The sequence below is a fragment of the Austrofundulus limnaeus genome, unplaced genomic scaffold (assembly GCF_001266775.1).
Source record: "Austrofundulus limnaeus strain Quisiro unplaced genomic scaffold, Austrofundulus_limnaeus-1.0 Scaffold31, whole genome shotgun sequence".
Taxonomy (NCBI): Eukaryota; Metazoa; Chordata; class Actinopteri; order Cyprinodontiformes; family Rivulidae; genus Austrofundulus; species Austrofundulus limnaeus.
Window position 1 is genome coordinate 2207572 of NW_013952433.1, and position 22256 is coordinate 2229827.

Sequence of the window (22256 nt, forward strand, 5' to 3'; positions counted from 1 at the left end):
ATATATATATATGAAATGGGCAACTTATTTTAGATTCCAAGTATTTGTGAACATGTGGATTTGAAAACCTAATATGCTTAAAAGAAAGGTGCTCAAGGAAGAAAAGAAAAAAGATAACTGCAATATTTGAAATGTTCCTCAAGAATAGAAGAAAGCCTTCATATATTTTTAGACAAAAAGTGAGTGAAGCAAATATAACAGACACTTCAAGATTTTTAGATATTAGTTCCGTCAAATATAGTTTAAATTATTGAGACCTCGAAATTCATTATTTTTTTTACATTTACAAATGTACTTTAGTTATTTCCAATTTCTCACTTCTAACATTTTGAAGAATGAGGTTTGATTAAAGGTTATAACGACTTTCCATACAGTGGAAAAATGGGCGGAGGCTGACTTGGGCGGTGACGTCAAGTTCTCGGCTTCCCTTTGGTTCCTTAAAAAAAAAAGTTTGCGGAACTGAAGTTTATTTACTGAGCTGGAGTGGAGAAAAATCAAAACGTAGAACGAAAGTCACGAGTTTGTTTTCTTSTATTTTTCGTATCTAAATAGATGGACCTCAAGCCAGAGAAAATACAGCGGATTCTCTCCAAGGTAAGTCATTTAACACCGTAGCAAACTGAAAACAAATTAAAACTCAGCTAAAAGCCGGTTAGCACCGCAGGCTAATTTCTATTAGCCACTGCCAGTCCGAACTAACTGGCAGAACCAGCTTTGTTTCCTTCATTGTGTCAGGGCGAAACTTAACCTAAAATACTTCAAAAAAAAGCACAATTAAAAGAAATAAAACTAATATTTTTAACAAGTGGTTGAAACTAGCTCCATATGTTTATGTTTATCTGATTTATCTTGTTCCTCTGTGATCACAGAGGGTCAGAATTTACATTATAGCTGTTATGTAAATTGATACTCCATCAATTTAACTAATAAAATTGGTGTAACAATTTGTGCCCACMCTATCTGAGTTGTTTATAACTGTTTTGAGTTAAAATGAAAATGAATTATTATGCCCATGTAATTTCTGAAAAATGGTTGCTAAATTGAGCTTTTTAAAACATTTTTATCAGTTAGTTTAAGACATAGCAGTCAAAGTGAAAAGGAAAATCAGMCTTTTTTTTTAGTTTTGAGGTTTTACTTGTTACAACACTGAAAACAAATCACTCAAACCACCTGGTTTTAAAATTTGATGTAACCTCAGAATGTACAACACATGACACTGTGTCATAATTTATTCATTGTGTTGACAAATTAAACACCCTCTCGTAGCTTTTGTAGGACTTAATAAAATAAATAGTGACAAATACACATGGTTTAATTATTTGTAAGATAGAATAAATTTTTGGCATTTTCTGTTTCGGAGAAATTAGGCACGTTAATGCTGAAGAGGACAGAAAATGTCATTAATGATTAAGATTCACCTCTTTGTAGGAGAAAATGAAATGAAAATGTGGAAAATCATTTGACCCACACGACTGATGGGTTGCCATTTTTGTTTTACTTCAGTACAAGTTTCATGATGTGGCTTTRGAGGAGCTGCAGAAAATCCACCGAGTCTTCCCTGAGATGAGACCCTCCACAGGCACATACAGTGAGTCTGTGTGCTGCGGTCAGACACGTTATCTCTTATAAAAGCTGACCGTAGTTGTTCTGGATTTCAGCGTTCACCGACAGCAGCCAGAAAGATCTCCTGAAATTAACCGGCGTCATTCCTGTAAAGTATGACGGTAAGTCTGATCAAATTTTATTTTTACTGATTTTTTTTTTTTTTTCAAATTTTAACTTCATAACCAAACCCAGGAGTCAGACTTGAATATATAGTGCACGTTTTAACGGCAGCGCCTCCTCTAAGGTCGCTCCTACAACTTCCCCATCCAGCTGTGGCTTCTGGACTCGTTTCCCTTCACTCCTCCCATATGTCTGCTGAAACCCACCTCGAACATGGTCATCAGAGAGGGCAAGCACGTGGACGCCAGAGGACGCATCCACCTGCCAGGACTTCACACCTGGGACTACGTAAATTCCGTCTTCAAGCTATAAAACTGGACACATTTCTGTGCCGTGGCGTCGTCATCATTCTTTGTCTGCTCTCTGAACAGCCCAAGTCCTCGGTTGTTGGTCTTCTGAAGGAGATGAGTGTCAAGTTTGAGGAGGACCCGCCGCTGGCCACAAAAACCGCAACAGACAACAAAGACCCCCATGAGCTCCTGGCGTTTGTCTCTAATCTCAAGCTCAGTGACGGTGCTTCACGCTCTATAAGGCTTTTTTATTTTGACAACCAGTAAGAAAAGATTTKAACAACTTTTGTTATTTTATAGGTGGAACTAGACCTCAGGATAATCAGCCAATCAAAGTCTCAGTAATTGGAGGAGGAGATTTAGGAATGGCAAGCGTGATGAGCATTTTATCAAAGGTAATCACCTTTCTTGATTTTAAAGGAGACCAATTATGGGYCCTAGAAATTTTTATGGTATGTCTGTGGGCTATCCAGACCATGTTCATTCAATTTAATGCACAAAATAATTCTCAGATAATAAAATTTCCCATTTTCTAGTTCTGCCTGCTCTGACTTCTGTTCAGAAGAGCTGTTTATGTTAATGAGCTCTGTTGATAACGCCCTCCAATAATCTGTTGACATTAACTCCGCCCTCCAAAGCCAGCGTTTACGTTAGCATGGCTAGTAATAGCAGGAGCTCCGTTGTACAACCATATGAGAGACCCAGAGGCAGAGTCGTTGTCGCAGCTTCTTTTTTTTTTCCTCCCCCTCCTCTGCTCTCACTCTGCATGCTGTTACCAGAGCAGAGAGCAGCAGTGGTCAAAATACCTCAGAAACTCGAACAAATAGGCTTTAATAAGCTAAACAATAGAGGTACATGAGAAAACGTGTTCATAACGAATGAAAATAAATAAATAATTAAATTGTGTCCGTGCCGGTCTCAAACCCGGGTCTCCCGCTCTCTGGTCCAACACTCTACCCATTGCCTTATTGGAGGCTTGTTGTGAAATGAGCTGCACATTACACAACAACACCGTGACGGCTTTTTATATTGAGGAGGTGGAGCCTCACCCGGGGGTTGCTAGRTAAGGGGCTGAACGCAGGTTCCGGTGGGTTGTCGTACGGCTTGTGACATCACAAAATAACGGAAGTATAAAACTTGTCGTTAATATACGTTAAAAATACATTTACTTACAGTAAATATGCCCCTGGGTGCATTTTTTGGTCCTAGGACTGTTCTTTTTAAATAAATACATACCCAAAGTTTAGTAAAAAAAAAACTTTTAAAAAAGTGAATTTTACATAACAGGTCCCTTTTAAAGATTTAACGATTTACCAAATTTAATTGAAGAATCATCATTTCTTGTTTTTTTTTCTGTATTGTTCTGCAGTGTAATGTGGATAAACTTGTTTTCATTGACGTTGCTGAAAGCTCCACCAAAGGTGGCAGCACGGACCTGGAGATTTTCAATGTGCCGAAGGTGAAGGTATCTAAAGGTACGTCACTTTCTGCACCGTCATGCGGCTGTAATGATGACTCATCGGTGACGCCTCTGTGAAGAAATAATGATGGTAACAGCATGTTTTTGTTTGGAAACTGATGATATTTCACCCGTTTTGTTAGATTTCTCAGCCTCGGCAGGCTCCAGGGTTGTGGTGGTGACGGCGAACGCTTGGAGCGGCGAGCAGTCGTACGTCAGCGTGGTTCAGACTAACGTGGATCTCTACAGAACAATAATCCCAAAACTGGCCCATCTCAGCCCTGCTGCTGTTATGCTCATTGCATCACAACCAGGTCGGTAACAAAAGCAAACACTCCTTTAAAGGTTTCTTTTTWAAATATATTTACCATTTGTTTGTTTTTTTTTAATCCAGTGGACATCATGACCCATGTWGCCTGGAGACAAAGTGGCCTGCCTCCAACACACGTGATTGGAGCAGGTTGCAATCTGGACTCAGAGCGTCTGAGTTACGTTCTGGATATTAATCTGAATRCGCACAAACCTGCGTGGGTCATAGGAGAACAGTCCGACAACAAAGGTGAGCCAAAAAATGTTTAACGGTTTACATGTGTAAAGTTGAACAGTTTTATTTATTACACAAACGCTGTTGTTTATAGGGAAGAGGATTAGAGCCACTGAAAAAATAAAATAAAATTCTGATTTATTCTCAGAATTCTGAGATTAAAATCTGAATTTTGAGATGTCAGAATTCTTGAAAAAAAGAAATTACATAATTAATATAAAATAAAAAATATTCTTAAGAATTTCTTTATTCTTTTTCATATTTGCCTTTCTGGGCTTCAATATACAGAAGAGGATTAGAGCCACTGAAAAAATAGAGAGAATTCTGACTTAAATCCCATATTTCTGAGACAAAAGTCCGAATTCTGAGATTAAAAAAAGATAATAAAAAAAAAAAAACTGAGATTTAAGTCAGATTTTTTTCCCCAGTGGCCTTAATTCTCTTCTGTATACTGTATTAAAGCCCTGAAAGCTAGCCTGGCCCTTGCCTTCCTTCACCGTTCCGCTCAATTCTAGTTTCCCTTCTCTGCTCCATCTGGGATTTCACCCATAGACAAGGATTACTTTGGGAACATTTCATTCGGGCCAATCAGAACAGAAGGCGGGATTTTGAACGACATCGATTTTCTGCGCAGTGTCTGCTAGTTAGTTTAGCATACGGCATTGGAGGAAGTGAATGAAGCCAGTCTGTGTTGATAAGGCTTCCAAATTAAATTAAATTTGTCTGACAAAGCAGCAGCTCTCATTTACAGTTGTCTCGTTTGGCTCGGTACTTCTCTCCTCTCAGTAGGGTTGTTTACAGCGCACGTGATTTCCTGTTAGCTTCTTAGCTTAGCCTCCTTCAGCTGGCACACACATGTCGCGGCCAACCGATCCAATCATTTTAARCTTCAGCAGAGGCCACGCCTCCAGCAAGAATCACTTCTCTATAGCCGAGAGTCCAGACCCTCGTACGAAGCAAAGTGAAGGACAAGGGTCTGGTTTTTACCAGGTTACCTGAAAGGCAAATGTGAAAAAGAATAAAGTAATTCTTAAGAAGAATACTTTTATTTTATATTGATTATGTAATTTTTTTGAGTGATTGAAGATATGTGTATTTGGTTGTTTATCTTGTTCTTTTTGCTTTTAGCTGGACCTCGAGTCTGAAATAAAGTTTGTACTCTAAAAAAATTAGATATAATTCTAAAAATGTTTTATTCATTTTTCAAAAAACAAACAAGAGACGACTCAAACAGCTTATTCAAACGTTTGAAGCACAGATCTGTGTGAATAACTCCACTACAAACACAATGTAGCATAAAATCTGTAAAATGGACCGATATTTGTGTTTGCTAAGTTTGATCWTCTTTGGCAACTATTTCAAATTGGGGTGACTCCAAAGTTTGATCAGTTGGAGATGTACCTTTCATGTTTACTTTCTGAAAGTTTMATTACAATATATGCWGTGGTTCCTGAGAGATATGCTAACAGACAAAAACAAAAAAGTTTTAAGACTCTTTATCTTTTAGCCTTATTTCTTTCCAGAATTCTAACATTTAGAAGAGTAAATTTTACTTGTGCGTTACGTAATCAGAATGTGTTTTTCTATTTTTACAGCTTCYGTATTTAGCTCTCGTTTGTGTTCCTTGAAATGTGTTCAGAACTGTTTAAGTTGCAGCACCAGCTAATCTTGTCCGTTTCTTCTGTTGAAACAGCTCRTGAAAGCGAATTGTAGGTGACGTATTAAGAATGATTTTTTTTTTTCCACCCCTCTGCAGTGTCTGTGATGAGTAATGTTGGGCTGAGTTCCAACGGAGCGCTTGAGATCGCACCAGGATCCGGTTCTACCAAACCACTCTTAGACAGGTACGGGAACAAACGTGTGAGATTTAGAGTCAGAACATTTTCAGAAAAGTTTTCTGTCTTAATGATTTGCTTTTTATCTGACTTTGCAGAGCGTTTGAGCTCATAAAGAATCGAGGTCAAAGGTCATGGTCTGTGGGCCTTTCCGTTGCTGACATCACCAACAGCATCTTGACAAATAAGATGAAGCCGCACTCCGTCTCCACACTGGCTCAGGTAGTTTTAAAACAAATATTTACACGTTCATTTCTAACACTCGCCTGGTTAGGTGGATTTTAACGGCTTTATTTAAACTTTTGTTTTTTTTTTGTAGGGCTGGGGAGGCATAGGTGCAGAGGTGTTCCTGAGTCTGCCTTGCGTTATGGGGGCAAACGGGTCCACGCGCCTGGCCGGAGTGTCTCTGGGACAGGAGGACGCCAAACTCCGAGAAAGCGTCGGCTCTCTTTCAGACCTCATGAGTCAGCTCAGGATATGAACGTTATGAAGGGTGCGGGAGCCGCTGCTGCAAAATGACACGGTTACTCTCAACATGTAATTAAACTCAAGGCTTATTTTTATGAAGGATGGACTGTACAAACACCAAAGTTAAGTTATAAGAAATAATCGCTTAAAGATGTAAAAAAACACTAATATAAGAAATTTAGTTGTAAAATAACACGACTTAAAGGTGGTTTATTTTGCATTTTGTCTTGTTACATGAATGTACTGTTATTTTTTCTATGGAATTTTCAGCAAAACCTATTAAAGCAATTTGCATTTTTAAGCACTTATCTAGAAGATTAAATACTTTTGTACAAATTTGCTTTTTGAGAAAATCAAGATATAGGCTGTTGTGTAATTTGCAGTACAGGGTGCTAGCTTTAAATCATTGTAAGGCTTAGTATTAGTTTCCTAATTAAAATGTTTCTAAAAGCCTCGTTTGCTCTGATTAATGCAAAACCCCCTTTACACATCTTCATATGAATCATGTAGAACTACACAACTGTGTGGGTGTGTAGGAAAAGTTTGACAGCATTAACAAGCATTAGATTGTCTGATTAAAAAGTAAACAAAGGCGGCATCCAAAGGTTTTTTCTTTTTCTTTTATAAAACTCAAGTAGTTGCATAAATGTAAATAAGCTTTGGTCAGAGCYCCCAGTCTCCACGATGACAACCGAACTTACAAAAGTAGTGAAGTACAATTTGTGGTCACATCAAACAACAAAACGTCAGCGTGTCCAGTCCAGAGAGCACCGTCCTGTGAGTCCATGCAATGCGAGACCAAAGTTTTTTTCTTTAAGCAACAGTTTGCAACTCAGGTAGAAAAACAAACTGCAAAAATCTGTTTAAATTGACAATTGTCAGTGCAAAAAAAAGACAATACTGATATTTGACATATTGTATAACTGTATATATAAATCTATTCATGAAGTCTTACAGATATTATGGCTCAACTTCCATTTTTACAAGAACACGTTTTCTTTAAGCAGGTAAATTAAATGTACATCAAAGTCACTAATGGCTCTGAGATATGASTGAATAAATTAAGTTTTAATTCGTTTAGCTTCCTGATCTGTAATAGTTTTCTCCCCCTTAACACTGTAAGGCTAATGAAACAACTTAAATTTGAAGTTTAAACTCMGTAACAGTCAAACTGTTACCACTAAATGGAGCTACCAATGTGTTTTTTTCTCTAAAACAGTCTGTGCCACTTATGTTTCTTAATGTTAACCCGTGCAATCACATATACACAGTATATTATCAAAATGTAAAGCAATATGATAAGAGCTTTGTAACTAAATTTCAAACACTCACCCACTACCACCTCTGTGTAACAACTGACCTTAAAAAGGCAACATAATGTTTGGGTCAGTATTTTCATTAGTAATTTATTGCACCATTTTTCACTGCTGCTGATTGTTACCACTTCAAACAAATCTTTTAGTTTCACAAACACTTTAGTGAGGGATCCCAGTTGTCTGCAATCCTGCTCACGGTTTACCCCGACGCCATGAAAACAGATTTACACCTTGCTAAGTTATTCTTATCTGGCAGCCTAAAAGCCCTTATGATGCTACATTTGGTTTGCCATGATGACGTTGATACACTTTGATGGAAGAACATGAACAGAACTAGAAATGAAAGGCTGGCGTCTTGTGCAGCTGGTATGGTTTCTTCATAGTATCAATCAAAATGAAACTAATTGCGGTCGTAAATAACCAAGGGCAGTCTAACTGTTACATTTTCTGTGGCCAATAACAAGAAAGTTGTTAGTTTGACATGGCTTTCCTTACAAAGGGGTGCAACTGATACAGATATTTCTACAGTAGATGTACATGAAGTCCTTAGACTCATGCACACAAAGCACCTTAGACAAACCGAAGAGCTACTGGCTTTGAAAATCAAAGCAGCATTAAAGAATCCACATCACATTGGCATAATTAAATAGAAGTATCAAAAAGTCACAGACTTTGGCAGCTTCTGTCCACCAGGGGGAGTCCTACAAAAGTCTGGGCTGGACTGAGCCAGGGCCACACCTACTGGGGACTGTCCTGAGGACCTGGAGTGGCCAGGGGGAGACCTCGTGTACAACAAAGGTGCTGGAAAAGCAGAACGGTCTCGGGGGCCTCTGGAGAAACTCTTCGGGTAGACGGGCGACACGGCTCGGTGTGTGTCTGAACAGTTGGCGGTGGCACACTGAAACGGAACGAGTCTGTCAGCAAAACTGGGTGGAGGGGAGTGAATGATGGAATCCTCCACCCAGCTGTCCTCGCCTCTGCATTCTGGCTCTCGAGGCAAGCTGGGGAGAGCGCACACTGCAGAGAGAACAGAGGGAGGAGACGGAGGAATGAAGACAGGTGGTGGAGGCACGGGGTAGGAAGCAGGGTCGTAGTTTCTGTCGGCATTATAAGGCGGGGTGCTGTGCATGAGGGGACGTTCCTCAGGAGTGGACGCCAGCAGTCTCTCCGCAAAGTGATCGTCGTCGTCAGCCTCAGACAGGTTGTCGTACTGCGAGGTGTTGGAAGGCCGGCGGTCTCCCATGGATGCGGGGACGTAGAGAGAGATTGGGAACTTTGTTGGTTTTGCGGGTGGAAGCCTGGGAGAGGAGGAGGAGTTTGGTGTGCAGGTGGAGTGAGGAGGACTTTTTACCTTCGCGACATTGATAGCTAAACGTGGTTTTGGACTTAGTTTTGGACTTGGCTTTGGGGATGCCTTGACCCGAGTGACCAGTGGTGAGGCTGAACGAGGGGAAGGAGAGCAGAGTTGGATATTTGGGCCAGGCCCAGCCCTTAAGGTGGGAGATTTGTTGTTCTGAGACCTTTGCTCACTCTGCTCAGGATAGAATAAGGGTGGAGGTGGTAGGTCTGGAAGGTCCATGATTTCCTCCTCAGTCTGCATGGTAATAGCCTCCAGAGCAGACGGCTCATAGGGTGGAGGCCAATCCRTAGGCTCCTCTTGGGGCTTATTTGTCTCATTCTCCTGTTTTCTATYTAGGCAAACCTCTGGGAGAAAGTTGTTTGAATCTTTCACCAACCCAGCTTCAATTATAGGCTTTTTAACTTTAGGGGGAAATGCCGGTGCTATACAAGACCCTAGGGGGGACGGTGTTCCTTGTGTCTGATCAACAACAGAGTCAGATGAAAGTGTGTTTGTTTCAGAAAAGCTTTGTGAATTCTGGGACTCTGCAGAAGAAGGAGTTTGTTGCAGGGCGGAGTCGTCTGTTAGACAAGTCTCTTTGACGGGCTTGTTGTTAGCCTGCTGATTTATTTTGACCTCAACAGGTGAGTCGGACTGAAATGGTACAAGGAGAACTGGTCTTTCTTGACCCAGAGGCTTCTTTGGCAGCTCATCTGACTTGGCTAAAAAAAAGAGACAAAGAGGAAAGATATATTTATTTGACAGTGCTTGAAAAGTTGTGAAAGCATTGGAATTTTCTGTTTTACTGCTTAAGGACAGCTATAAAATGGTCACATTTTAATGCTTTTTTAAAGAGTTTAGTGACACCACTAATTAGCCCAATGAAATCATAATATTTTAGATCTGTTGAATCAAAGACCTTTATCCAATAGGAGCACTGTAAAAGTACTTGAATAAAACAGTTCCCATAAAAACCTGCAACATCCAAAATCCTCCATCCTCCAAACAAACGTATGACGACCAGTTACTGGAAATATCTAGTTTGAGTTAACTGCAATATTATATTAAATTATTTTTGTCTCATTTTGTCTTTTAGAACTCCCATCATTATAAAAAATAATAAATAAAAATGTCAGGTTTTACATATTATCAAGCAGCAATATTCTTCAAACTTCATCAGAAATGCAGCAATGAAGCTTGTTATATAAAAACAATAGAAAGARCCCTACTGCACCTGGAGGAGGTTGATCCAATCTTTTACTGTGCAGCTCTGACATTGAAGCCTGTAAATGTTCAATCACCACATCGTCAAGGAAGAGGTAAGAATCAGACAGCTGCTCCTGAAGAAACTCCCTCAGGTCCTCCAACTGAAGCTTCATCAGCCGCTCTGATTACAGACAGTGCAAAAAAAAGCTAGTTTGTCAATGATRGCAATTCAAATATAAGATAAACTCATAACAATTTCAAAAAAAATAAATTTAAAAACAACTGGAGGTCTAATTCCGTAGCTGAAGACGTTCTGGTCTCCAACCGGGGAGCTGAATTTCTCATTTCAATACTAGARAGTGTGGAGTTCCAAGCTGTGAGCTGCACGAGATGCTCCGAAAGCTCAAACACTGTTTGTCCACGCAGCCAACGAAAAGTCAGCTCTAGATTTTTCTCCCTGGCAACATGTTTGTTTGTATTATGTAAGCCGTCCAGCAAAGATGCAGCYGAACGAGGGGAAGTGTGCGGTTTAATCCACACAGTAACACTCACAGCCGGCACTGCTACATCTGGGATTCAGAGGACAGCATGTGAAGACTGCTTAAATCCGCTTTATACTCACTTTTGTGTAACTTGAGGATTGTGTAGGCCATAGCAGTTAGTATCTTGTCTCCTTCCAATATGTAGATGTCCCATAAACGTAAGGTGAGTGTGAAAGGTGTCTGACAAAACACAAGAGGGCAGTCAGTATGTTAAAAAAATTAAAAAGAAAGGAAGGAAAAAGGCATGTAATGTTGCTACTGTGACAGAAATAAAATTTTACTCTGTCAATGAAGCACTGGAGAAACCATTTGGTGGAGTAAATCCCTGTTGTCATCTGCTCCTTGTCCTGTGTGGGAATGAATAAAGGCACAGTTCATATGAAAAGCTCCTTAAGTTTGTTTTTAGCTATAAATCTCACTTTTCAAGAAATCTTTCATAACTTCAGCAGTAACATCCTTAACATGTGACTTAACTTATTCAACRTAAGTTAAGAACTGAGCTCCAGAGCTCGAGCATCAGTACTGTTAACTCACCAGGTGTTTCTTCAGCTTTGGAAGCATTTTGGACAGGATGAGTTCATGGTGAGTCTGGAAGCGTTGAAGTTTGGGAAATCCTGGGATGAAAAACCCTAACACAGAGAAAGGAAAAAAAAACAACTAAAACCACTAATAAAGGCAGAAAGTGTGTGGTGGTTGAAGCAAGATGTTAAGCCACATTTCATTTATCCTTTTTTAAATTTGAATTCTTTTAAAGACTTGAAGATTTGTCTACATCTCTTCCCCTGACTCACCGTGCATGGAATGCTTGCTGTCGGTGAGGAGCTGAGATAAAGCCCAGAAGGCATCTTCCTCATTCATGTACATGAGCAAGATGGCAGCGATCTGACTCATCCCCTGGCAGTAACTCACCTCCTAGTAAAAACAGAGGATGACAAAGCTTAAAATAAACAAAATGGACAAATAAAAGTGAATCTAGTTTATTTGAGAATGGGCTAAGAGTTATAAAAGAGAGCATTTGAACATCTAATGCGCTCTTAAATCAGACTGGATGTGTGTGGTTGTACTCAAGGAGAGGCAGCAGCAACATTTTAAACACCTTTAAAAAAATCTATTTTCAGTAGCTACAAACATATTGTCCTTAATGTCATGTTTTAAACTTTAATTCAAACCAGGCTGACTTCAGAATTCATTGGTTTACAAGAAACCTCGGCTAGCCCACATGCACTTAGTATTTGTCCATATTAAGGCAAATTTACTTTGCAGACAAAAACGGACATTCAAAAATATCCTTTCAAGGAAAATATGGTAAATATAATTGGGGTTAAAGAGAGGTTAAACAACACATTTTTCACATTCCTCCCTACCGTGACATATGTGAAAAAGACAAACATCCCCTTCTGCTTTCCTCTTTTAACTCTCCTACTGACCCAATTTCTTTTGAGCACTGTGTGAGGAGAGGGGAGGAAAAAAAAGAAGAAAAAGTGTGGAAACACATGCCCACTTCCTCTGGCTCTGCCACTAAAGAACAGACAACTGAATCTAAAAAAATATCCCAACTGATGAATAAGTGCAGGTTAGTATTCTGCTCAGCAAGTTTTTATTGTAGGTGGTCATGTTGTGTCACATTTGTGAATGTTCTGACACTTTTTAAGCAAAACTGTGTAAATTTGGTAAACAAATATTTACATTGAAAATACCCAGATAGTAAAATATGTTAATTCAATGTTGAATTATGGTTAAAAAAAGAGCTGATTTTTGATTAACGATTGATGGTGAATCAATCATCAAGCAATCATCCAATTCTAGCCAAATAACCAATATTGAAAAGATATWATTGAACCTGTTGCTTCATGGTTGAATTCTAATGATTGAAATGTCATCTAATCAATGTTGAATCAACACTGATATAGTAACAGTTAYGGWTKAAAACCTAACATTGGTTCAACAAGTAAGTCACCGACYACTTTTTGTAGAATTTCAACATGCATTCAATATCATGCCTAATCATATTTCAATGCTGATTCACTCATGTTTTGCTATCTGGGTACTTCTTCAGTTTGATTTAAAAAAAAGGTGAAATTGGAAACATGCTGGATTATTGAATAAATTGTTTTGTTACATGTCAACATGACTTTTTTTTTTCTAGCTGCACAGGAGCCAGAATGTTTACAAATGAAGAAAGACCCTTATTGTGGCCTGGTCACAATATATATAAAAATCAAAAAACCAAAAAACAGAGCCGTTAACATAAAAATCCAAACCAAAGACCAGAGGGAGTTACAGTAAATGGAAGCAGGACTTATGAATAATATGACAGCATTTCATAAGAATACTGACATAAATAGGAAGCTTCCAGAAGGTGACCACATTGTTTCTGTTCCTGTAATAGACTTCAAAATTATCCTGTGTTGAAATAAGCTTGTGATTTTTTTTTTCTGCAAAACAACAGGTTCAGATTATGTGCAACTTTAAAGTTACATGTAAAAGATTTTCATCGACCCCCTTGTTCTGATATWAGCACACTGGAACAGTCTGATCTAATTAAGGTGGTTATATGAGGCATTTCAAATCTAAACACATCAACTTTTGTTTTTTCTAAGTACAATACAATACTGAAGTCTATATAAGATTAAAATAAAGTAAGACTGATGATACTCAAATGACTTAAAATATTGGCACTAAGTGCAAATTATATTATATTTTTGTAAACTAAAGATTATTTTTGATTGAATTTATTTATTTGAGAAAAAGGGGCAGATATAATAAGATTTTTTTTCTTCTACTGCTACCTTTCATTTAATTTATGATTTKTATTTTTGTTGTTTGTTGAATTTATGTTGTTTTTAAAGAAATGAATAAACTAAACTAAATTATAACTCACATTTTAAAAAAGTAATGCTTGGGATTAACATATCAATAATATCTGAAATATACAGAAGGGAAGCTTGGTTTAACAGTGAGAACATGAATGTAGGTTTGCTGATAGTCTGTTACATTCAGGCTGAGCCACTCATAAATAAAAGATCTCACCCAAGGCTCTAAACAAGAGTGAGAACAGGCGGGGGTATAATGCCTGGCCTGCGCTCTGCTGTACAGAAACCAAAAGAACAGATGAACTTGTAGCTGTTGTGCGAATGTCGTTCTTTTGCAAGACCGGTGTACACAAAACTCTCATATTAAGCAACACAGCGACAGGAATGTGCACATATTTCCACACATATGAAAACTTACCGTGTTGTAGACGGAGTAAGCTGCCAGTACATGAAACAGAGCTTGTTGCCTGAAGGAAAAACAGGAAAAACACCAATTAAAAACAAGAAACTGATAACTGAGCATGAAACATGCAAGTTTAAAAAAAATGATCGTACAACAACTACAAGAAACTTTGTGTTTCTGCTTGAAGCAGATGTTATGACACAGAAATTAAAATCATCTGTGCTTCCAAAGATCACATTTCTCATCTGGTTTCTATAACTGGAGAGTGTGGCACCGTTCAGCTGATTACATCTGGGATTTAACAGTTTCAGACAGTGAGCACAAGGCACTCATTGTGTTTGCATAAATGTGTATGAGCATGGCATTAACAAATATAATATAAAGAGGATGTCTCCCCTCCAGGCTTCCATAACAAAACCATGTTCTAATAGACAACGGCAGAGACAGGAAAAGCACTTTAAATAGCTGTCAGTGTCTCTGTGTGAGTAAGACAGCTGTAGACGCGCAGGGAAGGAGAGGGCAGCCGAGCAGGATGAAGCAGTGTTTTGGTCTGTTTGGGCTCAGTGGCTTTGAATCAAAGAGGAAGTACATCACAAAGAGAAAGAAAAGAGCACTCTGAAACACACACAARACATAAGCTAAGTAGCTTCAACAACCATCCCAAGCAAAGTCAATATTTGTTCAAGACATTTGTGTTTTAATGTATTTTTAATTGGTTATATATATTTGTTTGTTTCAGCGTTATTTTACACATGCAAACTTTAGATGGTGCAGATTCAGAGTGAATGCCATTTCCTGTGGGGCTTTGTGCATTGACAGGAAGGCTAATAAAATGCTGAGAGAAGGAAACCACCACTCTTCTTTTGTGTGCGAGTGCGGCTGTTTCAAAGTTTAGATCAAAAGTCACGCCCTGCAGGAGCCTCCGTGAGCCAAACCTGTACACATGTGGTGTCACAAAAATAAAAGCACCTTATGCATCGTTTGAATGGTCTGAGTAAATTAATTTTGGCAAAACAAACCAGAAACAAGCTGTGTTTGTTGAGGACAATAGGTGCTAAAGGTAACTCAGAATTTCTATCTATATCATAAAGGCAATACTGAAAGAAAAACTAACAGCCGTAAGGTCCACACTGAACTTCTAGACATGAAGAGAGTTAAAGGTTGTGGGTATGAGGCACTCGATGGTCACCAACAAAAGTTGAAGCATTTATAAATAAGCAAAGGGATTTTGAGTCTGACAGCTGTGGGACATTTATTTTAACATTAGATTATTAACTTTTTTTCATGGTTGAACAGTCTGGATCTCCTGTTCCTGGGGAAACGAGCACCAAAACGTATTTCCTCATCAGAACTCACATGACTCCAAAGCGATCCATGAACATGATGTGGTTCCTGAAGGTTCTGTTCACATCCAGGTCAATCTGCTTGATCTCCGTTGAGAAATTGCGAGCTTGYTGCTTCATTTTCTGGGGAATGGAAATGATTGCAACTGTCACAAAACTAGCCAGCGAAAGAATCCGAAACATAGATATAATGTTTACATATCCCTAATTATTGTTGTCAATGAAAAAGTCATACCTCATATTTTCCCATGTTTTCTTGCTTCACTTTATCTATGTCCAAAAGCAAGGCCCAAACTTGGCCTCTCAGCTGGAGAGGTATACCTTTATATATACGTTTCACCAACTGAAACAAATAAAACACGTAAAGGCACTTCATCACAACAGTCACAGTAGAGATGTGGGAATTCAAGTATAAATGCTGCTATTTTGGGTACAGTCGMTTGTATTTATGCATTTGTTTTCAATCCAGACTACGAAGTGGGAAGGGGGAAAAAAAGCTATTCCTAAATTAGGAATGGAAAACAAATTAGATACAAAAAATAAAATAAAATATTACATAACAGACAAGGAACAGATCAGGAAAAAKGGAGGAAGAAGTTTCTGTTTTATGACAGCCAATGCCAACCTTTTCACTGTTCTTGTACTTGTCCCATTTCTTCACCATCTTCAGCCATTTTTGAACTCGTTCAATTTCCTGTTGTTTTTGCTGGAGAGAAGAAAGAGATACCAACATAAAGTCAAATACAGAAGTACAAAGAAACGCATTATACAAGAAGTGAAATCTGAACATACAATCCAAGAAAAACAAAAAAAACCAGTCTTTACCTTTTCTTCAAGTGCAGAAGGTGTTGGGAGTTCTTCCTCACTGGAGCAAAAAAAACAAAAAAACACAAAAATTAATGGTACAAACATTTGTTTAGTGGTCATCTTAATAATTTTCCTGATGTGAAAAAATGTGAAAGGCATAAAGATGAGAGAAACACACAGATACAGATGTAGACACGAGGRCTGCAACAATTAGTCATCATAGTCGACGATGTTGATTGTAAAAATAAGTCGACGCRGAATTTTAATGTCGACACATCGTATTTACCCACACAAATGTTCATTTGTAACRGCAATGCAATTCATRAACTGCTGGGGGCAGARTCGTTTCTATTGTCTGCAGATGGTTTGGTTAAGAAGAAGAACGTGGTGGTCTGCAAACCACAGAAGAAGCCGTGAGCAAATCAAAGAGATAATAATGGAACAGAGAGACGATTGCATCAAAGAGGAAAAAAACAAATAAACAAACTTTCCAAAGTTGGCTATATTTGATCAAAAAAATCAACTAAACTAAGTAAAATGCAGGCTCAGTTATTCCATGGCAGGACAGTGGCAGCAAAACATGATGACATCATGAGACGCTAATAGGCTGCAGCCGTCCTCTGCAGATTGTTTCAGAAAGTTAGTTTGTTCGTCTTATAAATTTTATTTTCAGTGACTGATCACTTTGTGCTGTAGACAATCGCCTATAAGTTTTGTTAGTTTTCCATCAGTGCGCCCACAGGAAACTTGGAYATACGTGACAAATAAAAAGTAGAGTAATCGACTAATTGGAAAAATAATCGCAGTTTAGTCGATTATAAAAATAGTCATTAATTGCAGCCCTAGTAGACATGTAAACTAAGTGGCAAATATTAATTGTTGACAGATTTTATGATGATTAACTGCATGCAATACGATTTTTCCTATCCCTAATTTAAACACTTTAATATAGCTTACTGCAGGAAGCCAAAGCGGTCAGTGACTTTATAGATGTTATAGTTGGCGTCCTCCCATGGGTCAATGTTAACACCATCTTGTCTGCCCTGAAACACCAATGGATAAAACATATTTTAYTTATTTAAATAGTTGTTCAAACCAGAACCACAATGATCACGATTGTACTCCAATAGACCTGCTTACTTTGTCATATTTAGAGATGACTTCAGCCCGTTCCTCTTCTATCAGTGCATCAATATCCTTCTTCATGTCCAAGTCTAGAAAGAGGCAGATGAACAAGCTGTTAAAAATAGCCACAACTAATTATTGCCAATGTGACCTAAATATTTACTTTATAATTGTAACCAAAAACTCATCTGTCAATTACTAGTGTGGATAAGATGTAAGACAAAAACAAACTACCTGATACCACATCTAATCCAACAAGATGTAAAACTGTTAAAGTTACAGACTGTAAGTGACATCCTCATACAATCAACAGGTAAGCCCCTTTTTGAGATATTCTCATTACATCTATTTTAATGACTTGAAATATGTGTAGTGCACAGAACAAAGATCACTGAGGCACTAAACCACAGTCACCACATGGACATAAATGTAGAACAAATGACCACTGCTCAAACCTAAACTGTTCCACACTCATACATGACTTGATAGTTCAGCTTGAATGAAGATAATAATTATTATCATCACTTTGGTTAGAAGCAAAAACAACAAATACTATGATTAAAAATTTAACTACAAGTGAGTTGCTCTACTCACATTATTCATCCAACATAAAAACATCAAATCGTTAGTCATTTGGAAGATTTGATACATTTGAGATTAATTGCTAAAGGCATGCTGAATACTGTAAGGAACCACTGCACCAATGCAAAAGCCTAAGGATGGACTATTAGTACTCTGACAATTTCTGATACGTTTACTACTCTTCTAGTGTGATTTCATTTAGTCAATGTGATTAGGCTGATTGACACTTTTCAAAACAATTCTGGCTCTAAACTGTCAAAAATTTTACTTTTAAATTCATCTCATTTKCCTGTCAGCTTGAGTCGATCAGTACAGTTTAGATAAAATAATAGCTATCAAAAAGACAAAAAAACACCAATTTCTACAGAAAAATAAAAGCATGTATAAACTATACATGTTGTTTCATTATTTTTGATATTTATTTGTAGTCATATGGAATGTGACAAATGTGAAGCTTTTTTAATTGCATGTGTGCTAAAAGTCTGTGCAAGCCAGCACTGATATCAGTTCTTGATGCCTGGATGCAAAAAAGCAACTAGCATGAAGAAAGATGAGACATGAGGTCCCAAAAAAAAAAAAAAAAACATTTCTCTTTTTGGCCCTATATAACCCTGACCTGACGCCTGTAGGAATCTCTTGATTTCCATGACTATATGCAMTTTGGCAGCTCAGCTCAGAGGGGGGAAAAGCACAGCCACTTAAATTAGCCAAATCAGCATTTCAGTGATGTTTTAACACACAGGGAAAAAAAAAAAAAAAAACGCAGTTACACTGACCAAGCACAAGTTTAAAAAAACATACAAAACCTTAAGAGGTCTTGCCTTTTTGGGTATACCACTGACAGCTAATATCTGAAGTTTATTTAAGGAACTAGAACATTACGCTATAAACATAAATGCTGTCACAGAAGATTCAAGCTAAAAGCTGCAGAAGTAATAGAGCTGGTTTAATGCCATGTCTGCAATAATGGCTATTTTAGTACAAAAAGTAGCAAAAAAAAAAGAATAGATTATTTAAACAAGAAATTATAAGAAGGAAACAACATAAAWAAGAAAATATTTGATAAAAGTTTAGGAACCCTTTGTTACACAGCCCTATTGAAAACATTTTGTATACTGTTTTGACAGTAAAAGCATTAATAGACTTAAGAAAATCAAGTTTATTTTGCATGTATGCTGAAAGACAAAAACCACTTCAAACTTTTTGTATATGAAAGGCGGTATGGTTTACTTCAGATCATCTATGTAATTTACAAATAAGAAAAAAAGAAAACTTGGAGTACATGGCAAATGTTGTACCCATCTTTATAGTTGATTCACCAGCTGAGGTGTCAGGCTGCACACATGACAAGCTCCAACAGGTGGGGGAACACCTGCCCCTTCAAACAAAGACCCTTTAGCTATTCCCCAACACTAATATGCTTTGTCTCACAATGAGATATTTCTGACTGAACTGACTTCCCCTATACAATAAGGTCTCAAGGCTGACACAGCTGGCACATGGATAAATAAAGTCATCAAACTGAGAATTATTCACACATTCTTACGTTTGTGTTTGATTAAAGCCCCCTTCAAATCAAATTTTAGTCACAACCCTTGCTCTCCACCGTCAAAACAACTGACTCACTGAATGGGTGCTCACTGAAAGATGAGTTTAGAAAAAGTACCTTTCTTTAACTTTGTCTTCCCAGATGATTTCAGAATTGTTCAAGCTAATAATTTATTTAAACTTTGGAGAAAGTTGTCAGTAAGATGATGCTGTTAAACTCTCACTAAGAAAAACTGCTTGTCAAGTACTCCAGGCTGCATTTTAAAGTACAGGATGAAGTAATAACGATGCATTTTCTGTCTGGTATTCTACAAAGCTCTCTCTATGGGTGTGGGGATATCTAAAACAGCCTAGTATTCAACTCTCTACAACAGAATTGATAAGAAAATTTATAATGAAATCCACTTATGCCTGTTTTAACCTATCTACATCATTGGAAGGCTACTGGTTTAAACCACAGGCAGGGCTTTATATATAGATTTCTCTCTGTGCCTACTTTTCACTAAATGGTTCACTTTTTATCTTTAGACTAATAAAATATGTTAAGATTACAATACATTTCTAATTTAGTCTTTCAGTAGACAAAATATTTTACATATAATCTAAAATGTTGTTGACACCTCTTTTTATTAATAGGAAAACTTAATAGTGACTACAGCTCTCAAATCCAAGATTAATAGTTTTGTCACAACATAAAAACTAAGGACCAGATCATTTCCTATAAAAAGTCCAAGTAAAAAATGCCTTGCTTCAAGGCTATTTCTAAAATAAAAAGATGATTTTTTTTCTTTTTATTCAAATGTCAGTGGAGATATTGAGCTTGAATCACTGTTTGTTTGGTTAATCACTATAATAAGAGTTGCTATGCTTTATCCATATGTCCTCGTGCTTACTTCCTGTGTTGAGTCTTCAGAATGCTGATACTATTGTTTTGCTGTTAGAAAAAAGGGAAACAAATGGCAACTCCTTCAAAGGCTAGAGTAAGAGCTGCTGATAGTGTGACACCAACTGAGTTTTCCTGGTAAATTTGTTTGACCAGCAACACTTGAAAATACCCAGACACAGCAATTAAATGTGTGGCTAAAAACCACAATGTTGTATTCAGCTCACATGAAATCCACCTGAATCATTGGCAAAACAATCAGGGAAAAAGCTGAAGCAAACGGATGGCTTTTATGGTTAGCTCACTGAAATTTCCTTTGAACAGCAAGTTTAAGAGGCTCACAGTTGAGATCATTGTGTTGAACAGATGGCAGAAAGTGGGCGACAGCGAGTAAACAGAAGAGAAGGTCACAGAGCRAGAGAGCTCACACAAATTTCATGTGGAAGTGATGAGTAGTTTTTAAAAGAAACAAAACCATCAAACGTCCCTCTGTTTATACGGATAGCATAAAGTGTTAATCTAAATATACTATAAAAGTGAACCCAATGACAACTTTCCCATAGGGCTAAAGTTGGACAACCTGGCTGTTGATAGGATAGAAGACTTTGAGCCTGAGGCTTAGGTGATATCATTTCCTGTTGACATAGAGCTCTAAATCGAGCTTGTGTATATAAGTTGTCACTGCCTCGCTAAAACCACAAACAGCTTGCAAAGCATTCTGAATCACACACAGCTAATTGCAGGGTTGTGAGCAGAGATGATGAAGTCAAAACATCCTTTCCTGATTTGTCAATGAAATTTCCTGCAKCTCAATGTTTTGAATACCTGGTGCATACTGCATCCCACATACAACAAAAATATTAAGAATCAATTTATTAATGGATTGGAATAATCTTGTTACAGATAACTCTGCATACTAAAGGCACCCAAAAAGCCATTTTCTCCTTACTCGAAGGAAACTAATTTAGTGAAACAAAAACAACTCAAACACCAATACGTGAGCAGCTATCGTTAAAAACAAACAAATAAATACATACATACATAAATAAACAAACAAAACAAACAAAATCATGCTTTTTGTCCCTTTGTATAGTTTTCCTGATCTATGATGATCTGTCTTTTGGTCTATATTCAATCTTAATCTGAATGAAATCGGATTATACAAAAGCACAAGAAGAATCAAAGCTTGGGATTAGAAGAAATCTGGCAATGGTCAAACTGTGGGGCTGTGGAAACTGAGCACCAGCCCTGACTAGGGCTGGTCAGTACGACCTCAAATTCATATCACGGTATAAATTGAATCCCTTCACGGTAATGGTATATATCGCGGTAGAAAACTATCATAACAAGTAAAGATAATGTAATTTTTAGAGCTTTTTTTTTCAGAAATCTAATCTAAATCAAACCCAGCATTTTTGATTTAATATCCGCCTGCCATACAATGAGCTTCTGCCTGCTGAACTTATCAGCTGCTGCGTGCTCATCTCCATCGCTGTGCGCTCATCTTCATCATCAGAGCAGAAGCTGACTTTACATTAGCAAGATGGATTTATGACTGAACGAACGTCCACGTCTTTTTTTTTAATCATCTCTGTGGTGGGTAACAATACATAAAAACAAGTTTTTTCTCCGACAATTTGGGTGTGAAAATACTGTTGTTGTTAAAGCTTCGCTCTGCGCGACATGGAGGGAGGGAGGAAGGAAATGATCCCGACATAACTTTTCTACAGCGGGAGGGGGAAAATTTGAGGATTTATTCTCTTTACACGTTTTAAAATGCTATAATTTCTTCGTTTTATTTCGAACTCCTCCTGCTCAGTTGTCTCTGCACTCGCAGCCCTGTTCACATAGGTGCGATGATGATAGGACGGTAGAGGGTAAATTTCTACCGTAGGCCAACTTCATACCGTTTCTACCGTCTACTACATATGCCGCGCAGCCTTAGCCCTGACTGTTGAAACCGAACAGTAAGTTGTGAGTATTTAGGTTGACACTTTAAACTTTAACCTTTAAGTGAAACTACAATTG

At 37.8% G+C, this 22256-nt stretch overlaps 2 protein-coding genes across 2 annotated transcripts in view; one reads left to right on the top strand and one right to left on the bottom strand.

Moving 5' to 3' along the window:
* Positions 1–422: 422 nt before the first annotated feature.
* uevld (UEV and lactate/malate dehyrogenase domains) lies at positions 423–6807 on the top strand. Its single transcript, XM_014005569.1, has 12 exons — positions 423–594; positions 1504–1588; positions 1659–1724; positions 1850–2013; positions 2097–2238; positions 2316–2410; positions 3385–3490; positions 3618–3788; positions 3869–4033; positions 5775–5862; positions 5952–6075; positions 6173–6807. Exons 1-12 carry the CDS (start codon positions 553–555, stop codon positions 6332–6334), a joined length of 1410 nt encoding a protein of 469 aa, XP_013861023.1. The 5' UTR covers positions 423–552; the 3' UTR covers positions 6335–6807.
* A 114-nt stretch (positions 6808–6921) lies between these two features.
* si:dkeyp-19e1.3 (USP6 N-terminal-like protein) overlaps positions 6922–22256 on the bottom strand; it is a gene marked incomplete at its 5' end in the record, with an annotated part of 25850 nt that continues 10515 nt past the window's right edge. The window contains 13 exon segments of the mRNA XM_014005567.1: positions 6922–9698; positions 10211–10363; positions 10805–10904; positions 11006–11071; positions 11259–11353; positions 11516–11636; positions 13956–14004; positions 15297–15406; positions 15519–15626; positions 15909–15989; positions 16109–16148; positions 17048–17133; positions 17231–17304. Coding sequence (XP_013861021.1) covers positions 8293–9698; positions 10211–10363; positions 10805–10904; positions 11006–11071; positions 11259–11353; positions 11516–11636; positions 13956–14004; positions 15297–15406; positions 15519–15626; positions 15909–15989; positions 16109–16148; positions 17048–17133; positions 17231–17296 — 2481 coding nt within the window. The 3' untranslated portion in view covers positions 6922–8292.